Below are 24,242 nucleotides of genomic sequence, written 5' to 3' on the forward strand. Positions count from 1 at the left end.
GGTCCCTCTCTGGCTATTGCATCATGGCGTCTTTTGACAGACCATATGGTCGGCTACTTGTGAGAGTAATGTTTAATCTCTTCTGAAAGATTCATACGATGTTAACACTTGGGAAGGAAGTATTTAACCAGTAGTTTGACGCAGCATACTGCAGATATAAAATAGCGTTAGCTGCTGTGTGAATTAGACAGCGTTTTAGTACTTTGTTTTGTCAAGTCATCGTTGTTTGCATACAAAAATGTACAGTTCAACATCCAACAACGGATTCCTGAGGTCAGAGGAATGTTCTGGAAGCAGCAGTAACTTTTTGGCTGTCCGCAACCTTAAACCCATCAAGAGACATGAGGTTGAGAGTAACGTTAGCCTGTTAAGTGTGGCAAGCGAAGAGGACGATGAAGTCCATTTTGACAGTAAGCAGCTTTTCTTCTTCTACGTTAATTCATTAGTTGTTTACTGTTCCTTGGTGGCGGTTATCCCAAATTAACCTCACCTGACACAATCATGCCAGAATACAAACGTCTGACTATGAATAGCTAAAGACTTTCTTGCTTTTATAAACAGGCAGGGGCGTAGTTGAGAAATTATAGGGTGGGTGGACGTGGACCTCCCCCCCACACACTCACACGCACACACGCACACACACCCTCAGTAAAGTGCACACCCTACCATTATTCCATTTTTGATAAACATCCATGTTAGATCAACTGTAGTACCACAGCAGACAAATGGGTCAAGCCACTGTGTCCTGTGCTTTTGGAAAAGCAATAACAAATGTATCATGCCTAATTCTGTTGAATGGTTTAATAATAAAACTGAACATGAAATTGTCTGCAGTTAATAAAAAGTTGAGCTAATTTCTGTCCACACACCTACATGTATTTTACACATCAGACACATCCATAAATCAGATTATGGGTTTTGGGCAGTAACCAGTATCCCAGCATCCACCAGTTGTCCCCCATTAAACATTTTTAAAGTAAGATTTGGAGTTTATAAAGTCCAGGAAAATATAGCCACATTTTAAAATTGACATTATTTATCTTCTAGCACAGTCCATACTATACCATATTTTTGCACTTGTAGATTTCAGTGTAATCGTGTTTTAATGCCAGAGTTTAGTGTTTGTAATTCAGTCCCTCCAGAAAAACGTGATTATGCGATCACATAATTCAATGCATAATCAGCCAAAGTCCGCATATTTATGCGGGGGCTTGCATGATTTCATAATCCCCGCATTTTTGTTGCAAAAAAGTCACATATATCTTAGCAGAAAGTTGAAAAATGTTGCGTTTACTTCACACAAGAGCAGCCATTTTCCCCTGTTGCCATGGGAACGTTATGAAGTGACGTAATTACGCGACGTGAACATCATCGAAAAGCTGCAAACCCCACGATGAAGCCATGATGAAACCGCAGTTTTTGCAAGTTCCCGCAATTTTTGCAAGTTCCCACAATTTTTGCAAGTTCCCGCAATTTTTGCAAGTTCCCGCAATTTCATCGCATAAAATTGCATAAATATCGGACTGGTTATTACACTTTTGGGCATACAAGTTTTAGTCTTTTCCTCATCTTAGGACAGTTTGTCCCCCTATACAAGCCATGGTAGTGTCCCTGTATTGCACAAACTGTAGACTGTAAGCCTCTAAGGATCAACTTTGATTGTTCCATCATAGAAATAACCTCTAGAATAAAGATATTTCCACATATTTGGACAGCCCAGTCCTGTTCTCTATTCCATTAAGGTAAATTAATCCAAACCAAGCCTCTAAAGTTGTCTAATTTTACAGTAGTAGTAGTAGATTTCTTCAAGAACTGTTAAGGTCGATACACCCGGTTAGCTCACCTGGTTGAACATGCACCCCGTGTACAAAGGCTCAGTCCTTACCACAATGGCCATGGGTTCGATTCCGACCTGCAGCCTTTTGCTGCATATCATTCCTCCTCTCTCCCTCTTTTATGTCTTCAGCTGTCCTGTCTTAAAAAAAGAACTGTTGCAGTTAGGGATGTCCAGATCCGATCACGTGATCGGAAATCGGGCCCGATCACGTGGTTTCAGACTCGATCGGAATCGGACGTTACCTCCCGATCAGGACTCGGATATATATGTATATATATTCTCATTATTTTTTAACACATCTATAGTTATGCGGTGGCACAGAGTTAGACCCTTTTGACTCCACACAGAAACAGCAATACGTGCGGCATGACATCACTTTGTTGCAGAGACGCTATTGGTTAAATGCCGGCAAAGTAGAACACGGAAGCAGCTTGAAGCGGAAAGCGCAAGTATGTCTGCGGTCTGGAGGTATTATAAAGTTGAATTATTATAGAAGTATCGGATCGGGACTCGGTATTGGTAGATACTCAAAATCAAATGACTCGGACTCGAGGGCAAAAAAACCTGATCGGGACATCCCTAGTTGCAGTCTCATGTTGTGAATATTATGAATAACAACTACATGTTTGTTTTTGTTTCTTAATAAAAAACACAGTATATTGATATATAGCGTGGTATGAATCAATATTAGAAGAAGAAGGTATTGTGTTATTTCTTTCTGTAGGCTTACAGCCCACCCCTAATCAACAGGCTTAAAGGGGTACTCCAGTAATTTGATATAGGACATTCATAAAGTAGGAGGACTAGTGCAAGACAGATTAAAAATAGAATGGTCAAACTCCAAGCAATGGATGCCGAGACATCCGGCCTTTTGTGCATGTATGAGTCAAGGTTTAGAAATTGGTGGATCCTCCATGTCCAATAATGCAACTTGACAGCATCTTTCATTAGACCCTCCCTGCCTGTTGAATCCAGCCATCTTTTAAACTACATACCCCCCAGTTATAATGCAGATGACATCATCAGGGTTATTTTCTCAGACTTTAGAGAGCTCCCTCCACTACCACAGAAGACTTCACACAGCTGTTTTTACAGGCTGAGTAGTACTCTCCACGACGGGTAAATTGACCTTCATGTATAAATTTGGTGGAATGCCAATTTACCCTTAATCTTCTACAAACTTGCTGACAAATAAGTTTGCATGGGTCTAGTCACATCATCGGAATGTAAGATCAAGTCAAATTTGAGTTCAGCAACCAATTTCTGCTACAGAACAAGTCAAGACCTGCCACTCCGCTCATCCAGCGGTATGAGAGTAAAGATGTGTGGGAAAGATAAACCAGCCCCTCTCTCCCATTCAGGTACAGTGACCTCAAGTGGCTCAACTTGGTCATGTGTTTACAGTCAGTGTGGGAGTACAGTAGGTGGAGGAGGCTGGTGTCTGCTGGACCAGGCAGATAAGCATTACTGCTGTGCACGCCCCCTTATGTATGAACAAGATGAGCTTATATTTTGCCCCGAGGTGAACAGGATAATCATTAGTAAGCTAAATATCGCACCAACGCTGTTTTTATACAGAAAAAAATGGACCTAGGAGACAGAAACATTGTTGAAATGATAGCAAAAGTTATTGAAGAAGGTAAGACTACAGCAAAGAAACGGTGTGCTTATATGAGTATTTGATTTTAGTTGGAGTTTAACAAAGTGAAATATAATCTAAACTGTTGTTTGGTGCTACAAAAACAAAACGGAACAAAGAATCATCACCATCATAATAATTAACCACTGCTTCCTCTTTCTAATTTTTTTATTTTTTTTTTTATTTGGTATGCTCAGCTTCTGACACAGATAATAATCGTGAGGTGTTTATGGCTGGTAAACATTACCCGTCCATCCAAGAGTTTGCCTCAGCAATCCCCAACCACCTTCTCCTGGGGTCTCTACTGGAGCACCTGTGCTTCGTCTATGAGAGCAACCCAGCGCGCTCACGTATGCTGTTTAAAGGTATGTACTGAGATGTTGGGCTGGAATTGATTGGTAGTTTGAAAAGACATGTTTACCATTCTGTCCCTACATTCGGCTGTGTCAAGTACCTTGCAATTATTGTTTATTTATTCCAAATTTACAAACTGTAGTTACAAATTATTGTTTTGTTTCCTCCTGACAGTCATTGGCCAGCGTTTAGCTGCCATGAACCTCCTCTCCCCTTTGGCCATAAGTGATGAGTTCAGCACCGTCAGACTGCAGCACAACCGGGCCTTCACTGAGCTGCTTCATGCTGCCAGCTCCTCGCTGTACCCACAGGTACCTGGACACGTCACCAGTATGTCCACCAGGGCAGGGGTTCGCAACCTTTTCTACTTCAAGGCACCACCTATTCATACTTGCAATGGGACAGGGCCCATTAAAAAAAGATCCCAAATTATTTTGGCTAATCTTCTCTATTGGAGGCTTAGTAGTAGTAGGTATGTTGTTAGTTTGGGACTAGTACTATTATGTAAAGTGGGTATTTGTACTATGTATAATATACTTGTCAATAAGAGTATTGATCAAAGCAGTTAACTTACAGTTGTGTGAACTGGGTAAAGCTTTAAAAAATTAGTAACTGGTACAATCTAGTGTTATCATGTGCACAGTGTGGTTACTGTTCATCCTCATCTCATTTTGCAGGGCCAACAAGGTCTCGGCTCAAACACACACAATCCTGCTATAAGGTAGGCTGTACTTTGAGTAGTTTTTGAAGTTGACTTGCTTCGATTAAATATTTAAGTATTGTGGAAGTGATGTTTGTTTTTGCCTTCCCACAGACCTAAGGAGGGTCTGTTTCAAGCACAGACGTCCCGGTATGTTAGTGAATTTGAAGAAATAGTCCGACTTGGAAAAGGATCATATGGAAATGTTTTTAAGGTATTTTACTCTTTTATACTCAATGCTATTTTTCTTTTAACAAACTCCTCTAAAGAAGGACTAAGTTGATTGACACAATCATGTTATATTTGACATCATCTTGTAGGTTATGAACAAACTAGATGGACAGTTTTATGCAGTGAAGAAAATTCTCATCAAAAAAGTCTCAAAAGATGACTGCATGAAGGTGGGCCATCAGTGTTTTATCAATAGAGTTGTTTTTTTTTTACGCCCAGAGATATAATAGATTAATAATTACACTATTTTGTTTGGCTCTAGGTCCTCAGGGAAGTCAAAGTGTTGTCCAGCCTGCTACATGTAAATGTTGTTGGCTATCACACTGCGTGGATGGAACATGTTCAGCCTGTGGCACGTGAGTTGTTAACTGCGACAAATTTGTTGGGCTGAAATTAGTGACTGTACTATCATAAGAGAAGCTTTATGGGAAAAACAACTCTGTTGTAGATCCTGAGCCTCTCCTGCCTGCACTGGAGTCACCGGAACAACAAGACAGGTAGGATCGTTTTCCGATGGTGTTTGATCTTATGTGTATACTGGCAGGTGTGTTAGATGTGTACATCTGTGTGTGTGTGTCTGTGTGTGTGCGCGTGTGTGTGTCTGTGTCTGTGTGTGTGTGTCTGTGTGTGTGCGTGTGTGCGCTACATTTCTATGCTATATAAATAAAGTCTGATTGATTGATTATGTTTTCCAATAGTCTGGGTCGACAACAGTTTATTTCCAGGATAGTCGCTGGAACATCCGGCACTGGATGTCCTTCACCTTCCGCTCTCTTTCTATTGCCGTTCTCAAATTCCGTTTGCTACTGGAAACAACAACCAGAACCTCCAAATTAGTAAGCTACACGTTGAAAATGGCAAGTTCTGAAGAAAATTGGGATCGTGCAATAAGGCAAGCCTGCTTGGTTCTTCCGGGGAATGATTGTAAAGACTTACAATTAATATATTTACGGCATTTACTCTCTAACTGGGACGTTTTGGGACCGATTGGCGGGGATTTGCTATGGACAAAATACACACTGCGATACACTGGTAAGAGCAAATTAATTTTCACCATGTATCCAGCTAATTTAAATAGCTCAAGTTACTGTATTCAGTGAACAATTAACTTAATTTAATATTGTATGTGCGTTTTCTTTTGCGGGGTGCAAATGTTTGACCAAAACAAGTTCCTTCCCAAGAATATTTTGCAGAGCCACCGTCGCTGCATCCGGAGCTTAGCGCCGCCCAAGAAGATTGCGATTGGTTTAAAGAAATGCAAACAACCCAGAGTTTGTTTTTTTTTCCTATCCTGGAATACATGTGTGGAGGAGCCAGACCTTACTCAGCAGCGATAGTAGTTGTCCAACAACACTAAATCTATCTCGGCTCTTTCTTTCGCAGTTCTAATGAGAGCCCTGACAACAGTAGCTCCAGCTCTTCGATAGTTTTCCAAAGCCTCAGTCGAGCATCGCCAGATTCTGCTTCAAATGCCAAAGTACCCCTAAGAGAGGCGGAGCACGTCACAGCTTTAGTTCCAACCCAGGAGAAGGGCCAGGTGGTGTGTCCCAAGACGATGCGCCGGATTCCTGAGAACTACGTCCCCTGTGTGTTCCTGGGACAACGAGGTCCCCCGAAAAGCTCCAAATGTCCTGCCATGGGGCGGGACAGTTCAGCACTGTTAGAGGAGGAATCCAGCAGGAGTAGCATGGAACTGAACAACAACTCCTGCATCGACAAATGCACAACAAAGCCTTTTAAAGAGGTAGGTGCTTAACCAGGCTTTCAGTGATCAGACAAATTTCTAGAGGGATAACGATTGCCATGTTTTCGCTTCAATGTACACTTAAAATGGATTTAAGTTTTCAGTTATGGTTATATCTGCAGGTACAGTTCCACCTGATGCTCTACATCCAGATGCAGCTGTGTGAGCGCTCACTGAAGGACTGGATCTCTGAGAGGAACACCAAGCCCAAAGAAGAACAAACCTCAAGATGTAATTGTTTTACACTTGAATTCCTTTACAAAATGATATTGTTCTATTACAGATTATACATAAAATGACATCAAATACAATTTTAGAGAATTTTTTTTTTATAAACTTTTGTATTTTCAGGTCCTTACAGATGTGTTGATACCGAACATACATGCAGCATGCTGAGAAAGATACTTGAAGGAGTGGAGTACATTCACTCCAGGGGAATCATGCACAGAGACCTGAAGGTAAGGTGCTTTGATAGATTACATTTGTCAATGATCAGCATATACAGTATTTGAGGTTATCTCTGTAGCTTAATGCAAACTTTTGCAGTAGTTTGCATTGACACACTGGTGTCAACTAGAAGTAATATTAAAAAAGTCATTAAAAGAGTCCTGGTCAACATCTGTCACAAAGGAAATCTTTGTTTCCCAGTAGTTGAATACAAAGTCATATAGCTTCTCAGGCAGGATCTTTCGCAACTCTTCTCTCTTGTCATGCACATGTTTTAGATAAATGCCACTCTTGCAAATATCCTGAAGCCTCCTTGGCTGCTGAGTGAGATTTAGTAGCTGGTCTCTCTGTTTGAAGAAACATGGTAGTGTCAAGGTGGAGGGCAGGTGGCCGTTGTGGTTGTAGACCGTGAGCAGGGAGGTGAGGCTGAGGAGTTTCAGCAGCAGAGAGCTGTTCCTTACGTTAGGCCTGTGGTTCAGGAACAGGAACAGACAGCTCTCCCCTGCTTTAGTCAGCTTATTGATATTGGCTCCATACCTGAGCAGCAGCTCCACCAGCTCCTTGTTGCCCATGCTGCACGCCTCCTGTAAAGGTGTCAACCCAGCTTTGTTCACCGCGTTGACCTCGGCCCCATGCTCAAGCAGCTCAGAGATGCAGCTAATGTCGTCCCCTGGGGTTTGAGTGGTCTTCATAGCCATTGCCACAGCAGCTAGGTGCAGAGGAGTGTTGCCAGAATGCTTGACCCCCTTGAAAATAGTCAAGAATGTACTTGAAGTTAATGTAGAACCTAATGCACATATGTCAACAAGATTAAAGCACCAAAAAGACAGTTAAAGGGGAATCACTGGGTGTCACTTATGAATTCCTATGCACAGAGAGACAATGCGAACCATGTTTATATCTGCTCCCTCCTTGATCAAGCTGGCTATAATGTCCTTATGGAGGATCCCAGCGGCCATGTGCAGGGGAGTCATCCCAGTGCTGTCCACAGCATTAACATCAGCACCATAGCTGGCCAGAATGTGGACAGCAGACAGAGCTACGTAGCGTACTGACAGGTGGAGAGCTGTCTGGTGACTCCCCTCCACCTAGAGAGGAACCACAAGAAACACACCTTTGGCAAAATATTTCAAAAGGAATTTCTTTGCATTCTTGAGGATCTTAAAAATGTATGTTTCACAAACATGACCTTAAATTAGTAAAAAAAAATCGCTAAAATTGCTAAACTTTGATGTTCTATATGATAAACTTTCCACCTCTGCATTGACGTTAACACCGTGCTCACAGAGGAGCCGTAGACAGGCCTCTGCCTGCCTACACACACCGATTACAGCAGTCTGGAACTTGGAGCCTGGTTTTGGCCAATTAGTCAGGATTCTCGGCCAACCGGCTATCACCAAGTGCAGAGTGGTTCGACCGAGCTGGTCCCTGTGACAGAGGTAGAGACAGTGAAACCGGTGCAGATTTTTTTATTTATTCAAGATAAAAGTAAGTCTTTAAGTAAATAAAATGTATTTATAGAGCGCTTTTCACAGATACAATCACAAAGTGTTTTACAGGGGCATAAAAAAACATACAAGATAACATAACACATTTTTAAAACACAATTAAAAATGATATAATAATACATCAAGTGCAGACAGGTCAACCAAACGCCTGTCTAAACAGGTAGGTCTTTATCTGATTTTTTTTTTTAAATCTACAGAAGCAGCGGAACGTAAGGGTGGAGGCAGAGCATTCCATAGTTTAGGTGCCACGGACTCAAAAGCTTGATCACCTCAGGTCTTAGGCCGGGTGCGTGGGACAGACAGTACATTTATCATATTTGACCTAAGAGAGCGAGCTGACGAATATGGGTGAAGTACCTCAGGCACATTTGCAGGAGCCTGACCGTGCAATGTTCTGTATGTAGGATTGAGAATTTTAAACTGAATCTTATATGCCGGTGAAGAGACTTAAGAACAGGGTTAATATGAGACGGCCTATTTGACCTAGTGAGTAGCCTTGCAGCAGTATTCTGGAATGACTAAAGACTAGGGGTGCACTGATCCGATATTAAGATCGGATATCGGTCCCGATATTGACAAAATAGCTGGATCGGGGATCAGAAAAATGAACAGATCCACGGTCCGATCCAGTTTTGATCGTTTTTTTCCCTCTGTCGCACGTGTGTCGCATGCTGGAGGAGTTGAGTGTACAAATAAATAAGAATTCAATACATTCCATCTATGTTATTTTGTCTTAGTTAGGAAAGTAATGTTTAGTTAGGGAAGTCTGGTGCCTTTAGTCTCTTCCACATGGGGGAAGGAAGGTATAAAGTGGAAGGTATACAGTGTATTATTAATTCAACAACGGTATCGGATCGGTATTGGGTATCGACAGATACACAAAGCCCAGGCATTGGTATTGGTATTGGGACTGAAAAAGTCGGATCGGTGCATCCCTACTAAAGACGATCAAGAACAGACATACTAAGTGAGAAGAAAAGTGTGTACAGTTGTTGTGAGATGAGATTAAGGCATATATAAGCATCTTAAGTTCAGCAGTTGAAACTACAGATCTGAGTTGACTAACTTTACTACTTCTTAAGTGGAAAAAAAAAGATCTGGTTAGCTGCTTTACATGGGTGTCGAACACCGGTAAACGATAAAAGGAACAAGTGTTGCATGCCATTGTAAACTGTGTAACTAATAAAGATAAACAACTCCAGCTGAGTTGTTTATTGTGTTTATCCAGACCTCAGTTCAGGGTCTGCCCCTGTTGGCAGCAGACTCTGCATGCTCTTTACTCTCCTGTAAGAGGCAGCCAGATGAAGGGGAAGTGTAGCAAGACCCTGAGGCAAGACGAGACAAGACAAACTGAGAAATACAAATATGTTGCAATCAAACATTGCAAGAATGTCCTTATTTTTTCTTTTGATTTTATAAATTGAATAATACGCTTCTTGTGGTCATCACTGTGCATACTGTATGCATGTTCATTTATATATTTGGCAATATTATAATATATACGTATAAGATGCTGTGCTTCTGTCCATGTGGCACTGGGAAACTAAACATTTAACATGTTTCAATTCTGTCAATTGTCATTTAAAAAAAAATGGTTGCATTGTTGCATTTACCATCCAGAAAACGTCCCCAGGTGCACCCTGTATCTCGATGAGAAAGTTGCTCCCATACTTTTTTGACATGTCTTCTATACGTCCCAAGTCTTCATCCATAATTCCGGTATAGAGTTACCGCTCCTATCCCCATGTTCTTTGCTCTCCTCCAACATGACCAGGCATGGCAGCTTCACTGCTGTCTGTGTTTAGTCTCTCAGGAAGTGTGTACTGTAGTGGTTGAAAGCGGGTTGTTCTGGTTTGTCCATGCAAGCGTGAACTTCTCATTTATCAGCTAATTTGGCTCTCTGAGGAGGGAGAAATCAAAATGCTACTTCTGTTTTCTGTGTTCGGTGTTTTCAGTCAGTCTGATTTCATCATGTCGGTTTGAGAGTTAAGTGCCTAAAGTTTGATGTAAAGCCTTCCTGTCACAACTGATAACTTCTGGCTACGTGCGGGGCCAATTATGGGAACTGATGACACCCAGTGTTAACCATGTTATGTTGAGGTTGTTTCGAGACTTGAGGCACCTCAATATTTTACTTTTAGGAAAGCAGGGAATTATTACTTTGCAAAAACTGAAATGCTTGCCTATTACTAATGTACTGTAAACAGTACTGTAAACAACTACCTCAAATTCTCGCTTAATAAATGTCCAATGTTCATCATGATCTCGTGGTGGAAGTAGTGTGGTAAATATCGGAATTTTTTTCTCCAAAACTGAAATTTTTACAACATTTTGAATTCTATCCTCATGTAAGCTATTGCAGTCAATGGGAATAGAGCATCTTTAAGGATCAGTTTTGTCACTTATGGAGCATTCAATCTTTGTAAAAAATAAATTACAGACAGATCTATGTTGTTTAAAATAAAGTACACAAATTCTCAGAATGTTGTCTTGATAACTGGATTTTTGTCACTAGTTTGAAATCTGCTTGCCGGTCATTAAGTGTAAAAGCCTTCTATGGTTACTTACTTGGCAGTTAGCTCAACAAGATCATGACTTGTCTCTGATGTCTGAGTTTGTGAGTTCAAGCCCTGGTTAATACAGAACAAGCATGCTAATACCTACTCATGTATTGTTTGTGTGCATTAGACAACTAGATTTCAAGGTTTAATGATAATTGTATTTCTCATTTGTCTTCTTCCTCATTAAAATGCCCGGCCCTGACTCACAGCTGTGCAGCAGCTATAATTACAATGTATTTGTTTTTTCTACAGCCAAGGAACATTTTCCTCCATGGTCATGACTACCATGTTCGGATTGGGGACTTTGGTCTGGCCTGCAGGGATATAATAATGGATGGCCATAAAAGCACCACCTCTCCCAGCAGTGGTAATACTGCTTGTTATATATTTTTATATATTTATTTATATATTTTTTTACCGCTAGATGGTACTGTTTTCTTTAAAGTCACATTTCTGGTGTATTTTACAGATTCCTCACATACTACAGGTGTTGGCACATTTGTGTATGCTGCTCCAGAACAACTGAAGGGCTCCCATTATGATTCAAAGGTAAACACATACATACTAACTAAATTATGTGAACTCAGACTTCATTTTTCACGTAACATGACATATTTTCGTGCTATACTTTTATCATTTATCAACTTTGTCATTTTATCATTAATCTTCATCAGTGTCATCGCTCATATGACATTTTTAAGAACTTTATTTGTAATGTTTTTGCTTTCCCAGTCAGATATGTACAGCATCGGAGTGCTGGCTCTCGAGCTATTCCAGCCTTTTGGGACAGAGATGGAGCGGGTCCGGACCCTTGGGGACCTGAGAGAGGGGAAAATCCCAGACTCGTTCTGCCAGAGATGGCCAGTCCTGACTAAGTTCATCATGAAGCTGACAAATAAGGACCCCATTGTTCGGCCCACAGCCAGCGAGCTTCTACAGAGTGAACTCTTCTGCAGTAAAGACATAGTACGTGTGGGGATATATGGGTATATTTTAGCTCTAAAAAATTAACCCCCTGATGGCTTTTTGTGCTATGAAATTTTTTTTTAAATGATATGGTATTAATAATTCAAAATCTACAAGTATGTAACTGTCTGGAAACAAATGTAAATTGGATTTAGGATTACATATAATGTTCAGTTCAGTTTTTGTTTTACTGTTTACATGTGTGGCTACGCTGCATGTGTCACCAGAAAGTGTTCTCTGTTGGCTTCAGCAAGGCTAAATAACACTTGCATTTGCAGTATAGTTAAATACCAACCAATTTAAAGCATATCTCTTTTTTCTTTAGGTGATCCATGGGTTGCAGAGAAGGGTTGAAGAGCAGGAGGAAGAGATCATGCAGCTGAGGAGACAGATCAGTCGGCTTCAGAGCTCCGAAGTCCCAGTTCATTTCTCTGAGTCGGACAAGACCTGAGCCTTCACATACTGTCAAAACTTGATTTATTCAACCACTACTACACTATGTTTTGGTGAATTGGTACAAGTGGTTGTGTGTGTGTGTGTGTGTGTGTGTGTGTGTGTGTGTGTGTGTGTGTGTGTGTGTGTGTGTGTGTGCATATAAATGTGTGTTGTACACCTGGATGTAAGGATGCAATTATTTATTTTCATTCAGCTGTTCAATAAAAAAAATAAAACATCTTGTTGGATTTCTGAAAAGCAATATGTAATTATTGATCATTTGAGGTGTTTCTTTAAAAGTAGTACACTTATAACAAATTGAAAGTGAAAGTGAAAAAAGTGACCTATAAACAGAGTTGACCATGTCTATTATAATTTTGTGCAACTTCCTGATCATGAAGATGAAGCTGACCATAATTGTCAGCAACTTGAAAACCAACTGTGGACACAATAAGCCTTTCAATTTTGATTATATGAGTACACAGTTATTAACTTTTAAAAGTGGAAATGCTGTGGGTACTGCTTAATCTATTTTTAAATGGGCATTTCAGCTCAAATATAAACATCTGTGCTGTCAAGTTGGCCTGCTTATAACCAAGTAATTATACTGGAACCACTTAAAGTATATCTCTGTGGGTATAAAGCACGAAATGTTGGTTGTACATTGTGTACACAAAGGTCCCGAAACACGTTCCTCTCACAGAAACGGCGGAATGAACCAATCAGAGACCGCCTTTCATTGCAGGTACCCGGATGTACCCGTGGGGCAATTAGCTACGTCATTGTTCACCGCCGGACACCCGCTGGAAATAAGGAATGGATTTACAATCGCTATTAACGTATTCATGACAGATTTTAGGTGAGTGTGTTGCTGATTTTACGATTAATTGTCACATTAACTGTGCAGCCGTAATGTTTTGGTAGGCCTAAGCCGCTGAGATTTGTTGTAGTAGTCTTACACCGGTTCTCTGTCATGTCGGAGAGAGCAGCGCAGTGAGCACACACAACCGCCGGTGTCGAGCCCCTCCTTTCTCGGCTAGCTAGATAGACGTCCTGTTACTCGAGCCCACGTATTGTAAATCAAATGTATTTCGAAGTGGAAATAAAAAACTGCCCTTTGGCGTTTATAGTAGATGGTTACGTTGCTCTCCGCCATGTCACTCAGCTTCCATCGAGCCGAGCTAGCTAGCGTTAGCATCAATATTGCCGCACGAGCGCTGCCGTCGCCGCACGTAATGTGAGCTAGCCCCATTTGTTAGCTATGTGTTCGCCGTTTCCATGGTGTTCGTGACTTCGGGAGTCGCTCGCTCCTCATCAGTCATTCTGTTCCTGTCATCGACAACAAAGATGGGCTTTCAATCGGTGTTACGTCTCCCACAAGGGCTTACGAAGGTTTAATGCGTGTTTTAGGGAGGTTTAGCGGCGCTGCGTGTTAAAGGCCTAGCAGCCGTCTGTTAGCCAACGTGCGCCAGTCTGCCGGAGTAGGTGGGAGGGAACAGCTGTTGTTGTAAACGTGCTTCCGACCAGGACATTTCCTCTGTCGGGTTTTTGAACTAGTAGCTAACGTTCACAAGGTAACTTTTGCAGAAGTTAGTAGCTTTTAACATATTCGAAGCAGTTTCCATACGTTTGCTTTTTAAAGGAAAAGTGCCCATGATTTGCTATCACCAAGAGCTATGTTACTTTAGTTTTTAGATACAAGTGGCTGGATGAGAAATGTCTTACTTTTAACTCAATTGCAGTCAGTCCCTGCTATTATTTTGTTCATAGCTTTTGTTAATTGATACTTTTATAATGTACTGCTCCCACTGAGTTTGGTTGGTGTGAAAGATATCACTGAGAGGGACTTTTCTTCTGTGAAACAGTGATCCCCCTCTCCCCAAAAATAAATCATATCTAATACAACATTTTTATAACTGATGAAGGGGCATAGTAGTAGATGACCCTGAAATTGTCTAATGCAAATAAACAATGTATTTGAATGCAGGGATCATTTGTGGTAAATATTGATATTCTGGCTATGGTATTTACTGTAGTGGCTATAATCTAAATGTACTGTAATGTTATACAAATTAGTTGTGTTAATATCGTCTGTGAGAACAAAAAGACGTGTATAATTTAGTGTGTTACACATCTCGAGAACAGTAAGAGAAGTTAAGAAAAAGTTATCACTCTGTATTTGAGAACAGTAACGGTCATGATGTGCCACACTCAGATTACATGTGTCTAAAGCAACAACAGAAATGATAAACACAAACCCTTGAACTCAATCTGTATTCTCAGCAGCTCATAGTTGTATACCTCTGTGTTTCGGCCCCTCATACAGCAATGAACAATGACCATAGTTGACAGATCTTCAGAAAAGTCTGACTACGAGTCAGTCGGGTGTAAGCGAACTCCCTTTACCAGTGGAGACGCGGGGATGGACGGCAGCTGTTCCAGCAGCTGGGCAATGGGCAATCCCACGATGCCCAGCGACTCTCCGAGGCTGAAGGCTGCAGGAGGCTGCCTGGGCCCCACGCCTGGAGCTGCAGTCTACAACAGTACACCCTCCTCTGCGGACCGGCCCAAGGAGCAAGGTAGGAGCAAGGGCTTTTATCAGCTGTGTTTTTAATGCATGCCTTGAAAGCTGGAAGGAAAATGTACGCCTTACCCTCCATTTATTGCTCACACAGTAGATGCATGGCAGAGTACTCTGACCTATCTTTTCAAGCAGCTCAATTATAAATTAATTTGAGGCTAATACCAATCAGTATTTTCCCATCCATATTGGAAATGCTGATGTACATATACATAATGCCAAGCTCACTAAGGAAGCCACAATTGTATGCTACTTTTATTATGGGATTGTTATTGTTATTATTATAAGAGTGTGACACAACTGGTTTTGTGGGTGTTGTGTTGCTGCTTCCACTCTACTTTCATTCATCCAGTTACATAACCAAGCCAGTTTTGTGAGAGCATGATCAATCTCCTGAGCTTGTGACGCAATTGGTGTTTTGATATAAAGAGCAGCCTGACTTGTTTAGCAGAAACAAAAGAGAAACTCTTTTTTTTTTTTTTTTTTATCCTTCAACTTGTTTTACAGTCTTAGGCTTTATTCAGACTAGATCAGTCGGCCCGGCGGTGGGAGTGTCACATTAATGGCCCATTTGTGTGACGTCCTGTTGTGTTCTTTAACCACCTAATGTACTGTAGCACAAATAGACTATATATTTCACAATTATTGTTTTCCGTCAGATCGTTTATAGATCTCGACATTTCTGAGGCAGGCAGCTTCATTTCACGGAGAGAGAGAGAGAGAGAGAGAGAGAAAAGAGACGGATCGACTGTGCTTTGTGCTGGAGCTTGTTGCAGGAAACAGTCAGCTGTTACACAAACTCCTGGGCAGTTAAGTGCTTGTGTTTTGTTTTTTAACCTTATCATTTTTTATTTACTATACGGGACTCTTACACCACCTCAAAACAGACTGACGAGTCTGATCGCGGGTTACATGATTGGCCACCGCAGCGTGACGTCGGGTTGCATTTCTACAAAAGTTGAGTCTGTGTTATCGTTTGTTTTTTTTTTCTCACCCACCTGGGGCCCCCACCACCCCCATTCAAAATTAATGGGAATACTTGCGTTTTTCGCCAGTCCGCTGGAGGACTGCCTGACGCTATGTGAAACCGGCCTGACTCAGTAGTCAGGATTACATTTATGTAACTCTTTAGACTGATAGCTATGACTGTAAGGTCCTGAAGGTGAACCCCATTGAATCTAATTTTAGTAACAATGTTGGCTCTGTGTGTATAGTGATAAGCAGCGGTGATGGCATTGACTCGCCCCAGAAGGTCCTCTTCCCTCCAGAGCGGCTCAACCTGAAGTGGACCCAGGTTCAGCGCATTGGTGCAGGCCTGCAGAACATGGGGAACACCTGCTTCCTCAACTCAGCCCTGCAGTGTCTTACCTACACCCCTCCGTTTGCCAACTACTTGCTGACGCGGGAGCACTCCAAAACATGTAAGTTAGTGTGTCAAGGTGCTTCTTTGCACCAAGGAAGTTATTGTGTACTTGTACAGTCATGCAGTAATTGTCACACTAAGCTTGTAAATGTCACACCAATCTGTGAGCTGATTTCTTGTCTGATTCATGTCTTACTAATCAATGTTTTGACCATCTGTCCCTGCCGCAGGTCACGAGCCGGGGTTCTGTATGATGTGCACCATGCAAAATCACATCATTCAGGTTTTTGCAAACTCTGGGAATGTCATTAAGCCCATTGGGGTGCTCAATGAGCTCAAAAGTAAGTGGTTGTCTGTAGACCTAAAACACAGAAGTTATTTTACAAAATGTTTACCTGAACCGAATGACACAGAGGCACTTGTGTGGCTGTTTACTTTTTTAATTTTGGAGGGAAATTTTCTGGTGGGAGTTTGTAGTTTCTGTTGAAATAATTTTTAACTTTACATCTATGTGTAAGTGTAATATCATTTATCAACTTCCTATATATTTTACTGTTTTGTTTTTTTCCCTCACAGGGATTGCTAAGCACTTCCGCTATGGAAGTCAGGAGGATGCCCATGAGTTCCTGCGGTACACAGTGGATGCTATGCAAAAGGCCTGCTTACCTGGGACCAAGTAAGTTTCATACATTTCCAAAACTGTACACAGCTTCGGATAAAGTATTCATGTTTTTCTCCTGAAATATGTGAAATCGGTGTCAAGCCCTTGCCAAGTAGGTTATGTAGGCATACAAAGCCTAAATGTATGTTTAATAGATGCTCTGGGCTGGCCATGGTGGTTCTCAGAGTGATTTTTAGGAACTTCAAGTATCAAGTTGATTCATATTCTGTAGTAACAGGTGGCCTCTCAACTAATTACTCTTGCTCTAATTCCTCCCTTTCTCACTCCTGCTGTTTCGGCTGCAATATGTTGTGACTTGTCAGTGCAATATACTGTAATTTTTTTTCTCTGTTTCAGTACAGCCAGAAAATATGTGTGTTTGTTGGATTAATAAGGCAACCAGTCAGGTATGTCATTGCCCTAATTGGTTGATTTTCATCCTCATATTTATCTTTATGACAGATTGGACAGGCAAACGCAGGCAACCACTTTCATCCATCAAGTCTTTGGCGGGTACCTAAGGTCCAGAGGTATGTTACAAGCGTTGATTTTGTTTTCTTGATTTGTTTCTTCTACATGAGGTCATTTCTTTGTTGTTTTACAGCTTTCCTCGACTAATTAATAAACACAGATTTTTCTTTTTCAGTTAAATGTTTAAACTGCAAAGCAGTCTCCGATACATTTGACCCTTTCTTGGATATAACTCTCGAAATTAAGGTAATCAGAAGATTCTCTGTCACTTGTGGGTCTGATATGTCTGTGTTTTACTGCAAATGTGTTAAAAAAAAAAAAAGAAATTCAGATTTTTGCAAGGATCTTGAGAACGGTACCAAAATCCATTTTTCTGTCCATGCAGACAGCTCCCAGTGTCTCCAAGGCTCTGGAGCAATTTGTCAAGCCAGAACAGCTGGATGGAGAAAACGCCTACAAGTGCACCAAGTGAGTTGTTTTACAGACTAAAGGAATTTAGAACAGATGTCAAGAAAGAGTCTGGCAGCTAACTAACTGAACATTTATTTTCCTCAGGTGCAAAAAAATGGTCACAGCCTCAAAGAGATTTACCATCCATCGCAGCTCCAATGTGCTCACCCTCTCACTCAAACGCTTTGCAAACTTCAGTGGAGGCAAAATCACAAAGGTACAATGACGTGTGGGCTTTAATATCCCGAACCATGATATAGCTATAGGAAATCACCTGTAAGTTTAGTGTTTTTGTAAAGTGAATATTTGATTTGATATTAGTCAGCTGTTGTTTTTTTTTGGTCATCAGGATGTGAAATATCCAGAGTACCTGGACCTGCAGCCCTTTATGTCTCAGTCTCAAGGGGAGCCCCAGGTCTACGGGCTGTATGCTGTGCTGGTCCACTCTGGATTCAGCTGTCATGCTGGACACTACTTCTGCTATATTAAGGTACTGGCACTGCTTTGGCCCAATGTTCTAATCAATCATGGCGCTGCTGTTGCCAAGTACACATGCACACATTTGTCTCTCCAACTGTCTATTAACAACTCACCATAACAATTGAATACAGAGTTCCTACATCAACTCTTGCTCTTAACAGATTGAGGTCTTGACTTAGAAAAATGTTTCTCCAGGTCTTAGTTTGAGTGCATAAAAGTATATAAACACAATATTATTATTATTATTATTATTATTATTATTATTATTATTAAAATATGTCTAATAGCAAATTCAGAAACTGAGTAAAAGTAAAATGTTGAAATGGAAGATGGGTGACAATTATGATTCTGTTAAGCCAATATATTAAAACCTGCCAACTCTTCTGTTGTGTTTCCCAGGCAAGCAATGGGCAGTGGTATCAGATGAACGACTCCTCTGTGTCTGTCAGTGACATCAGGTCTGTTCTCAACCAGCAGGCGTATGTCCTTTTCTACATCAAGTGAGTAAACCATCATTTTAAAAGACATTCTAAGAAACCTTAAAAAGTCACAAAGCCTTTAATATGAACCCTCTCATTCGTTTAAAATGCTTCCTAATGCTAATGTCTCTTTTGCTGGTGTCACTAGGTCCAGTGATGTGAAAAAAACAGGGGACTACAGCCACATGAGCCATAACCCAGGCGTCCCCGGTCAGTCGTCTCCACGACCGGTGGTGATACCACGCGTCAACACCACCGTCCACCAAAACAACATCGGCTTCATCGGTCCCCAGCTGCCACCACACATGACCAAGGTACTGCAGACTCTAATATTTGAATGTTACCCATTTGAGATATATATTCCAGTGTTGGACCTAGGCACTTAAAACATGTCCTTTTTGTTTCCTCCTCAGCGCACGCTTCACGTTAATGGGAATGGATCTCTGAGGGACTATCCCACCAACTCCAAGCCCAGCACCAGCAGCAGTGTTATGGAAAAACCAAGCCATGGACTGGCATCTTCCTCTTCTTCCATCTCCCACTCAATCAGCCGGCCCACAATGATCCCAGACCACGACAAGCGCCAGAAGCTTTCATTCTTCATTGGACAAGGCAAACCGAACCGGCCGTCCTCCTCCTCGTCCTCTTACAGCCAGCCGTCCTCTGCCGCCAGCAGCAGCAGCTCATCCTCCTCCAGCTCTTTATCCTCCTCTCAGTCTACCTCAGACGTTCGCTTTGTTCCACGTCAGCTTAACCACATTAACGGCACGTCTTGCAGAAACGGGAACCACCACACAGGAGGGAATGGATCGTCGTTCTTGGTGCCGTACGGCCAAGAGTCTTCAGAGGAATCGGACCAGGAGAACTGTGGCACTCTGGATAACGGCGGTTCAGCCAAGTCTCGTTTTAATGGAAACGGCAGAACGGGAGAGACCTTTAATAATTCTTCTCAAGCCACCAACGGAGAATCGGGAGTACACCACAACGGTTACGGATTAAATGGACCAACCAATGGCGTCTCTAAATCCAGTCAAAATGGGCACCATTATGGACACCACAAAGTGAATGGACACAACACCCCTGATAAAGTAAATGATATGCTTTGTGTTCTTGCATCTCTTTATAATAAATGTATAACCTTATGAACAGTATTATTGTTTCTAAATTGATAAATAATAAATAAATCATCTTGTTTTTGCTCCTCAGATCTCTGGCAGTTCATCCACAGCGGCTACTGTTGCGGCTAATGGACTAGATAGTGACCATAGTGATACAAGGTAAGATTAGCACTCTAACAGTAAGCTGGAAAAGCTATTTCTCTGTCAGCCACATATTAAGCAGTTAAAAAAAATCTGTGAGTTTTATCAATTTGCTTTATTCTCACATTTTTACAGTATACACAGACGTTGCACCCCAAAAGTGTGATACCAAGCAATATTTATTTGCTTATGCATTTTGTTTGTTTTTTTTCTAGCAAAGAGGCCCATCATTCTTCCTCATCCCAGGCCAGTTCTTCTCAGAGCATCCATCCTGCTGCCAGCGAAAGCCAGCATCTCTCCACTCCTGACACAAGGGCTAAAGCGGTGTCTGAACCCCTGCATCAGCGTACAGCGTCCACCGCCGTTAGCTCTCCACCTTCAGCTACAAAGACCCATTCTGTCACATCTAGGGAATCGGCTTCCTCTTGTGCCCAGCATGGCAACCCTGCGGCCTTATCCATCCCGCCAGAGTGCTCCCAAAGCACCAATGGGGTCTCTGCAGCTCCACAGAAGGTTAGCAGAGGTGGGGAGAAAGCAAAGGACTCACCACAGACCAGTGATACGTCAGCAGGCACTGAAAGACGCACAGATGCTAAGGAGCAACACCAGTCCAAGCCCAGTTCTAGAGGCAATGAAGGACAAACTTCCCGAGACAGGGAGAGAGACAGACTGTACTCTGACTGGAGCAGAGACAGGGAGAGACACGACAGGGAGAGACACTACAGAGACAGGAGTGGAGAAAGTGACAGTGATCACCTTCGGCACAGACGGGACTCCCGGGATCCTCACCGTCGCTCGTACAGGGATCGTATGCCTCCTTACGATCGTTCCTACAGGGACTGGGAGTCTGAGCGTCGCTGGGAGCGGAACGTCCACCACCCCAGGGAGCGTGATCGCGACAGGTGCTCTCACCATTACCACCACTATCATCACCACCGGTCCAGAGAGGACTGGGACCGCGAGCGGAGGGGACACGGTTATCCCTATCGCGAGGAGTCTCATAGTCGTGGGCGGTGGCAGCAGGAGAGTCGAGAACCCCGGGTGATGAAGGACAAGAGCAACGGCAGAGAGAGGGACCGTTATCCGTCAAAAGAGGAGACTTCCTCGCCTGCCACAGAGCGAGAAACCTCCACAAAGTCCAAGGACTCGCCTCCTCGGGCTCGTCTCTCCTCGTTTGAATCGGCTCCAAACAGGGAGGACCAGAATCACAGGACTGCTGGTCCGTTGAGCAAGGAGAGGGATGACAGCTCTGAGGCCCGCCGCTCTAAAAAACACAAAAAGAGCAAGAAAAAGAAGAAGTCAAAGGATCAAGACAGACACCGCGAGAGCGGGTGAGTTAACGCTATATTTGCCTCCATGCTGCATGCTTTGTGTAAATTTTGTTTTGGTTAGTAACATTTGCCATTTTGCTCAACCATTCATCGTTAGATCACCATCAATTGTACTATCCTCTATTGTAAACTGAATTGCATAATTTAATTCTCATTATTTTAGGACTAAAACAGTTTGCCAATGAATCAATTAGTCAGTCACCAGAAAGGAAATCTGCAACTATTTTGATAATGAATTGTTGTAGCAATTTTTCAAGCAAGGTTTTAGCTCCTCCAATGTAAGGATTTGCTGCTTTTCTTTGTCATAGTAAACGCAATAGTTTGGGATTTTGGACTTTCTGAGAAAACACAATACACAGACATACAAAGACATTTGAAGACATCAACTTGGGTTCTGTGAAGTTGTAAGGGGTGCTTTTTTTTCCATATTTTTTTATGTTTTTATAGACTTTAACGTAGCTACACCATTTGTCTTAAGCTGTTGACAAAGCCTTCAACTCGTCAGTCAGTTTTGGATTTAGTCGTGGATTGAGAATAATCATGGTGCGTTTTCCGTTTTTCCCTAGAAGCTCCGAAGTGGACTCAGACAGAGCCGCTGAAACAAAAAAGAAGAAGAAGAAAAAGAGGAGGCAGCGGGACAGCGAGGCCGAGCAGCGAAGCCCAGGAGCAGCTCGGAGCCACAGGAACCGAAGCAGTGAGGAGATGGAGAGCCGCAAGCGGCGTTACCATGACGTCAAGGATGCGAAACACGACAACGGTTTTTCGCCAGAAAAGCGCCGGCGCACAGACTACACCGACGGCAGCAGTGACCATCTACTCCCCTCCATCCACCCCTCACACACAAACGGTTCAACTCACCACCATCTCAACGGACACAAAGGTATCACCGCTTCTTCACAGTCAGAGTCATCCTCAAAAAGAATCAAAATGCTGAAATAAACGCTGCTGTGGAGCTTGTCAATTTATAGTGTTGATCCTGTTTTGCAGGAAATGGTTATAGCCAAACCAATGGCGACTCCCACGGATTCTCCAGTGGCTTGAAACACTGACTGTGAGTGGGCGCCCTTTTAATGATTATCACAGTAGTACATCTCTATTACAGATCGGTACTAATAAACAGTAAGAGCTCTTATTATAGACTGCATAAACTGCATTTCGCTGTCTTTGTACTTGTATACTGCACAATGACAATAAAGTTGAATCTAATCTATAGGTGCAAATATTTTAGCTAATAGGTCTGCAAACCGATTTTACAGAGATCTCTTCTTTCTCGTTTCAGACACATCAACACCATTATAACAACAGCAGAGGAATGACATCAACAACTTTTTTGACGTGGTGCTTCTTCGTTGGGAATATATTGTATTTTTACCACAGCGAAAGTGTTTTAAATGTTTTTTTTTTTTTGTTTTTTTTTAAGGCAATGATTTATTTGCCACGATTCTCTTAACTATGGTTAAAAACAAACTGTCACCCATTGGACATTTATGATGAAAGATATTAATATATATATATACTTGTATGAACACAAACAAAGCCTGGAGCTTAAACATCTCAACTGCTGCTCAGTGGAACTCAGGACTTGAAAACCTGCAAACATCCATCGTGGATATCCAACCGCTTCGAATAAAAATGAAACTAAAGGGAAACGTGTTGCCGAGGAGAAAAGGCATCATGTTGGCTGCAAGTTTAAGATGTCACCATATTTACAGAGCCGCGATGTTTTTGAGTTTTTTCTTTGATCCCACTGGGAGCGGACAAACTAATGGAGGGAGATATTCACGAACAGACAGACGAGTGCAGCACAGCTACAAGGCTTCGCTGACTGATAGCTCCACATAAACCCTGGACAGACTTGAGGACATTTCCCAGTTTTTTTTTTTTTTAATTTTGTTTTTTTTGTCATTTTTGCTCTGAAGCCTAAGATTCACTATGTAATTTTTAAACTTTTTCACAGATGCTAAGGTTTCTCTCTGGATCATGCCTCTCTCACATTCTTTTTCTTTTTAAACATTGAAAGAAAAAAAAAAAAAGCATCAACAATATGTTATGACTGTGGACCATTTGTGTTTGCTTTTTAATGAAAAATACAGTTTGTGTCTTCTAGCGTCATCAAAAATACTGTGAATTTAATTTTGGACTGTACTATCAGTTATTTTTATACGTAAAAATCCTGTATCAGGGTTATCAGTAGATGTTTTGTTTGTTCTGCTTTGTTTTTAGAAAAAAATCTGTGTTAATTTTGACCATACTCTGGACAAACTATGGCAAGGAATATGGTTTGCTTTTTTTTTCTCCCAACCTTCGACAGAAGTTAAAAAAAAACTGCTGTTTTACTTTTTTAGTTTAGCATGTCAGAATTTATACATTGTATAAGGTAAAAGCCTTAAAATACATTTGTTCATGTCAGAAATTGTAATTGTTCTTGGTCTTTGACTTTGTTTACAAGCTGCATTGAAATGAATGGGAAAAATGCTAACGGACATGACTGACGAGTTGCCAGGGATTTATGAAAAGCTCCTGTCTGCCTTTTGTATTATATACTAGGAATAGATTGATTGTAACCAAGCCTCTTGTTAAACAAACTTTCCACTACCGTTAAATTATGATGTAGATACATTTAAGTGTGGATGGAAACCGATAGCACTCTTCTGTATTCACGTCTAGTTAAATACACACACATTTCTAGCCACTGGCAAAGTGACTCAGCTGACTATATTTTATTCACAACACTGTTTCCATGTT

General features: G+C 41.7%; 3 protein-coding genes across 8 annotated transcripts in view; 2 read left to right on the forward strand and 1 right to left on the reverse strand.

The window, feature by feature from the left end:
- eif2ak1 (eukaryotic translation initiation factor 2-alpha kinase 1) lies at nt 1-12,537 on the forward strand. Of its 4 annotated transcripts, XM_031291261.1 has the most exons (16): nt 273-410; nt 3,110-3,198; nt 3,674-3,841; nt 4,005-4,141; nt 4,508-4,551; nt 4,645-4,744; nt 4,851-4,931; nt 5,024-5,117; nt 5,210-5,258; nt 6,145-6,505; nt 6,628-6,736; nt 6,857-6,963; nt 11,274-11,388; nt 11,491-11,570; nt 11,754-11,987; nt 12,313-12,537. In XM_031291261.1, exons 2-16 carry the CDS (start codon nt 3,147-3,149, stop codon nt 12,436-12,438), a joined length of 1,857 nt encoding a protein of 618 aa, XP_031147121.1. In that variant the 5' UTR covers nt 273-410; nt 3,110-3,146; the 3' UTR covers nt 12,439-12,537. The 4 variants fall into 4 exon arrangements, 3 of the variants coding, with proteins under 3 accessions (XP_031147119.1, XP_031147121.1, XP_031147120.1); XR_004896337.1 differs by lacking the exon at nt 3,110-3,198 and having other exon boundaries at nt 1-410; nt 11,758-11,987; XM_031291259.1 differs by lacking the exon at nt 3,110-3,198 and having other exon boundaries at nt 2-410.
- Nucleotides 6,812-24,242, reverse strand: part of LOC116044235 (ankyrin repeat domain-containing protein 61) — a 27,846-nt gene continuing 10,415 nt past the window's right edge. The window contains exons 2-8 of the mRNA XM_031291266.2: nt 16,394-16,399; nt 15,897-15,900; nt 10,074-10,209; nt 9,691-9,785; nt 8,209-8,380; nt 7,843-8,040; nt 6,812-7,698 (exon numbers count right to left, since the gene is read on the reverse strand). Of these exons, the coding sequence (XP_031147126.2) occupies nt 7,075-7,698; nt 7,843-8,040; nt 8,209-8,380; nt 9,691-9,785; nt 10,074-10,172 (1,188 nt within the window). The 5' untranslated portion in view covers nt 10,173-10,209; nt 15,897-15,900; nt 16,394-16,399 and the 3' untranslated portion in view covers nt 6,812-7,074. The remainder of the gene's footprint in view (nt 7,699-7,842; nt 8,041-8,208; nt 8,381-9,690; nt 9,786-10,073; nt 10,210-15,896; nt 15,901-16,393; nt 16,400-24,242) is intronic.
- On the forward strand, nt 13,136-23,610 carry usp42 (ubiquitin specific peptidase 42). 3 transcript variants are annotated; one of them, XM_031291247.2, is made up of 18 exons: nt 13,136-13,281; nt 14,749-15,001; nt 16,218-16,424; nt 16,597-16,707; nt 16,943-17,042; nt 17,490-17,557; nt 17,674-17,744; nt 17,884-17,966; nt 18,054-18,165; nt 18,298-18,438; nt 18,828-18,928; nt 19,056-19,221; nt 19,321-19,995; nt 20,114-20,184; nt 20,382-21,497; nt 22,064-22,377; nt 22,485-22,548; nt 22,777-23,610. In XM_031291247.2, the coding sequence occupies exons 2-17, from the start codon at nt 14,758-14,760 to the stop codon at nt 22,544-22,546; spliced, it is 3,642 nt and encodes a 1,213-aa protein (XP_031147107.1). In that variant the 5' UTR covers nt 13,136-13,281; nt 14,749-14,757; the 3' UTR covers nt 22,547-22,548; nt 22,777-23,610. The 3 variants fall into 3 exon arrangements, with proteins under 3 accessions (XP_031147107.1, XP_031147109.1, XP_031147110.1); XM_031291249.2 differs by having other exon boundaries at nt 22,067-22,377; XM_031291250.2 differs by lacking the exon at nt 13,136-13,281 and adding an exon at nt 15,663-15,812 and having other exon boundaries at nt 14,756-15,001.

The sequence above is a fragment of the Sander lucioperca genome, chromosome 22 (assembly GCF_008315115.2).
Source record: "Sander lucioperca isolate FBNREF2018 chromosome 22, SLUC_FBN_1.2, whole genome shotgun sequence".
Taxonomy (NCBI): Eukaryota; Metazoa; Chordata; class Actinopteri; order Perciformes; family Percidae; genus Sander; species Sander lucioperca.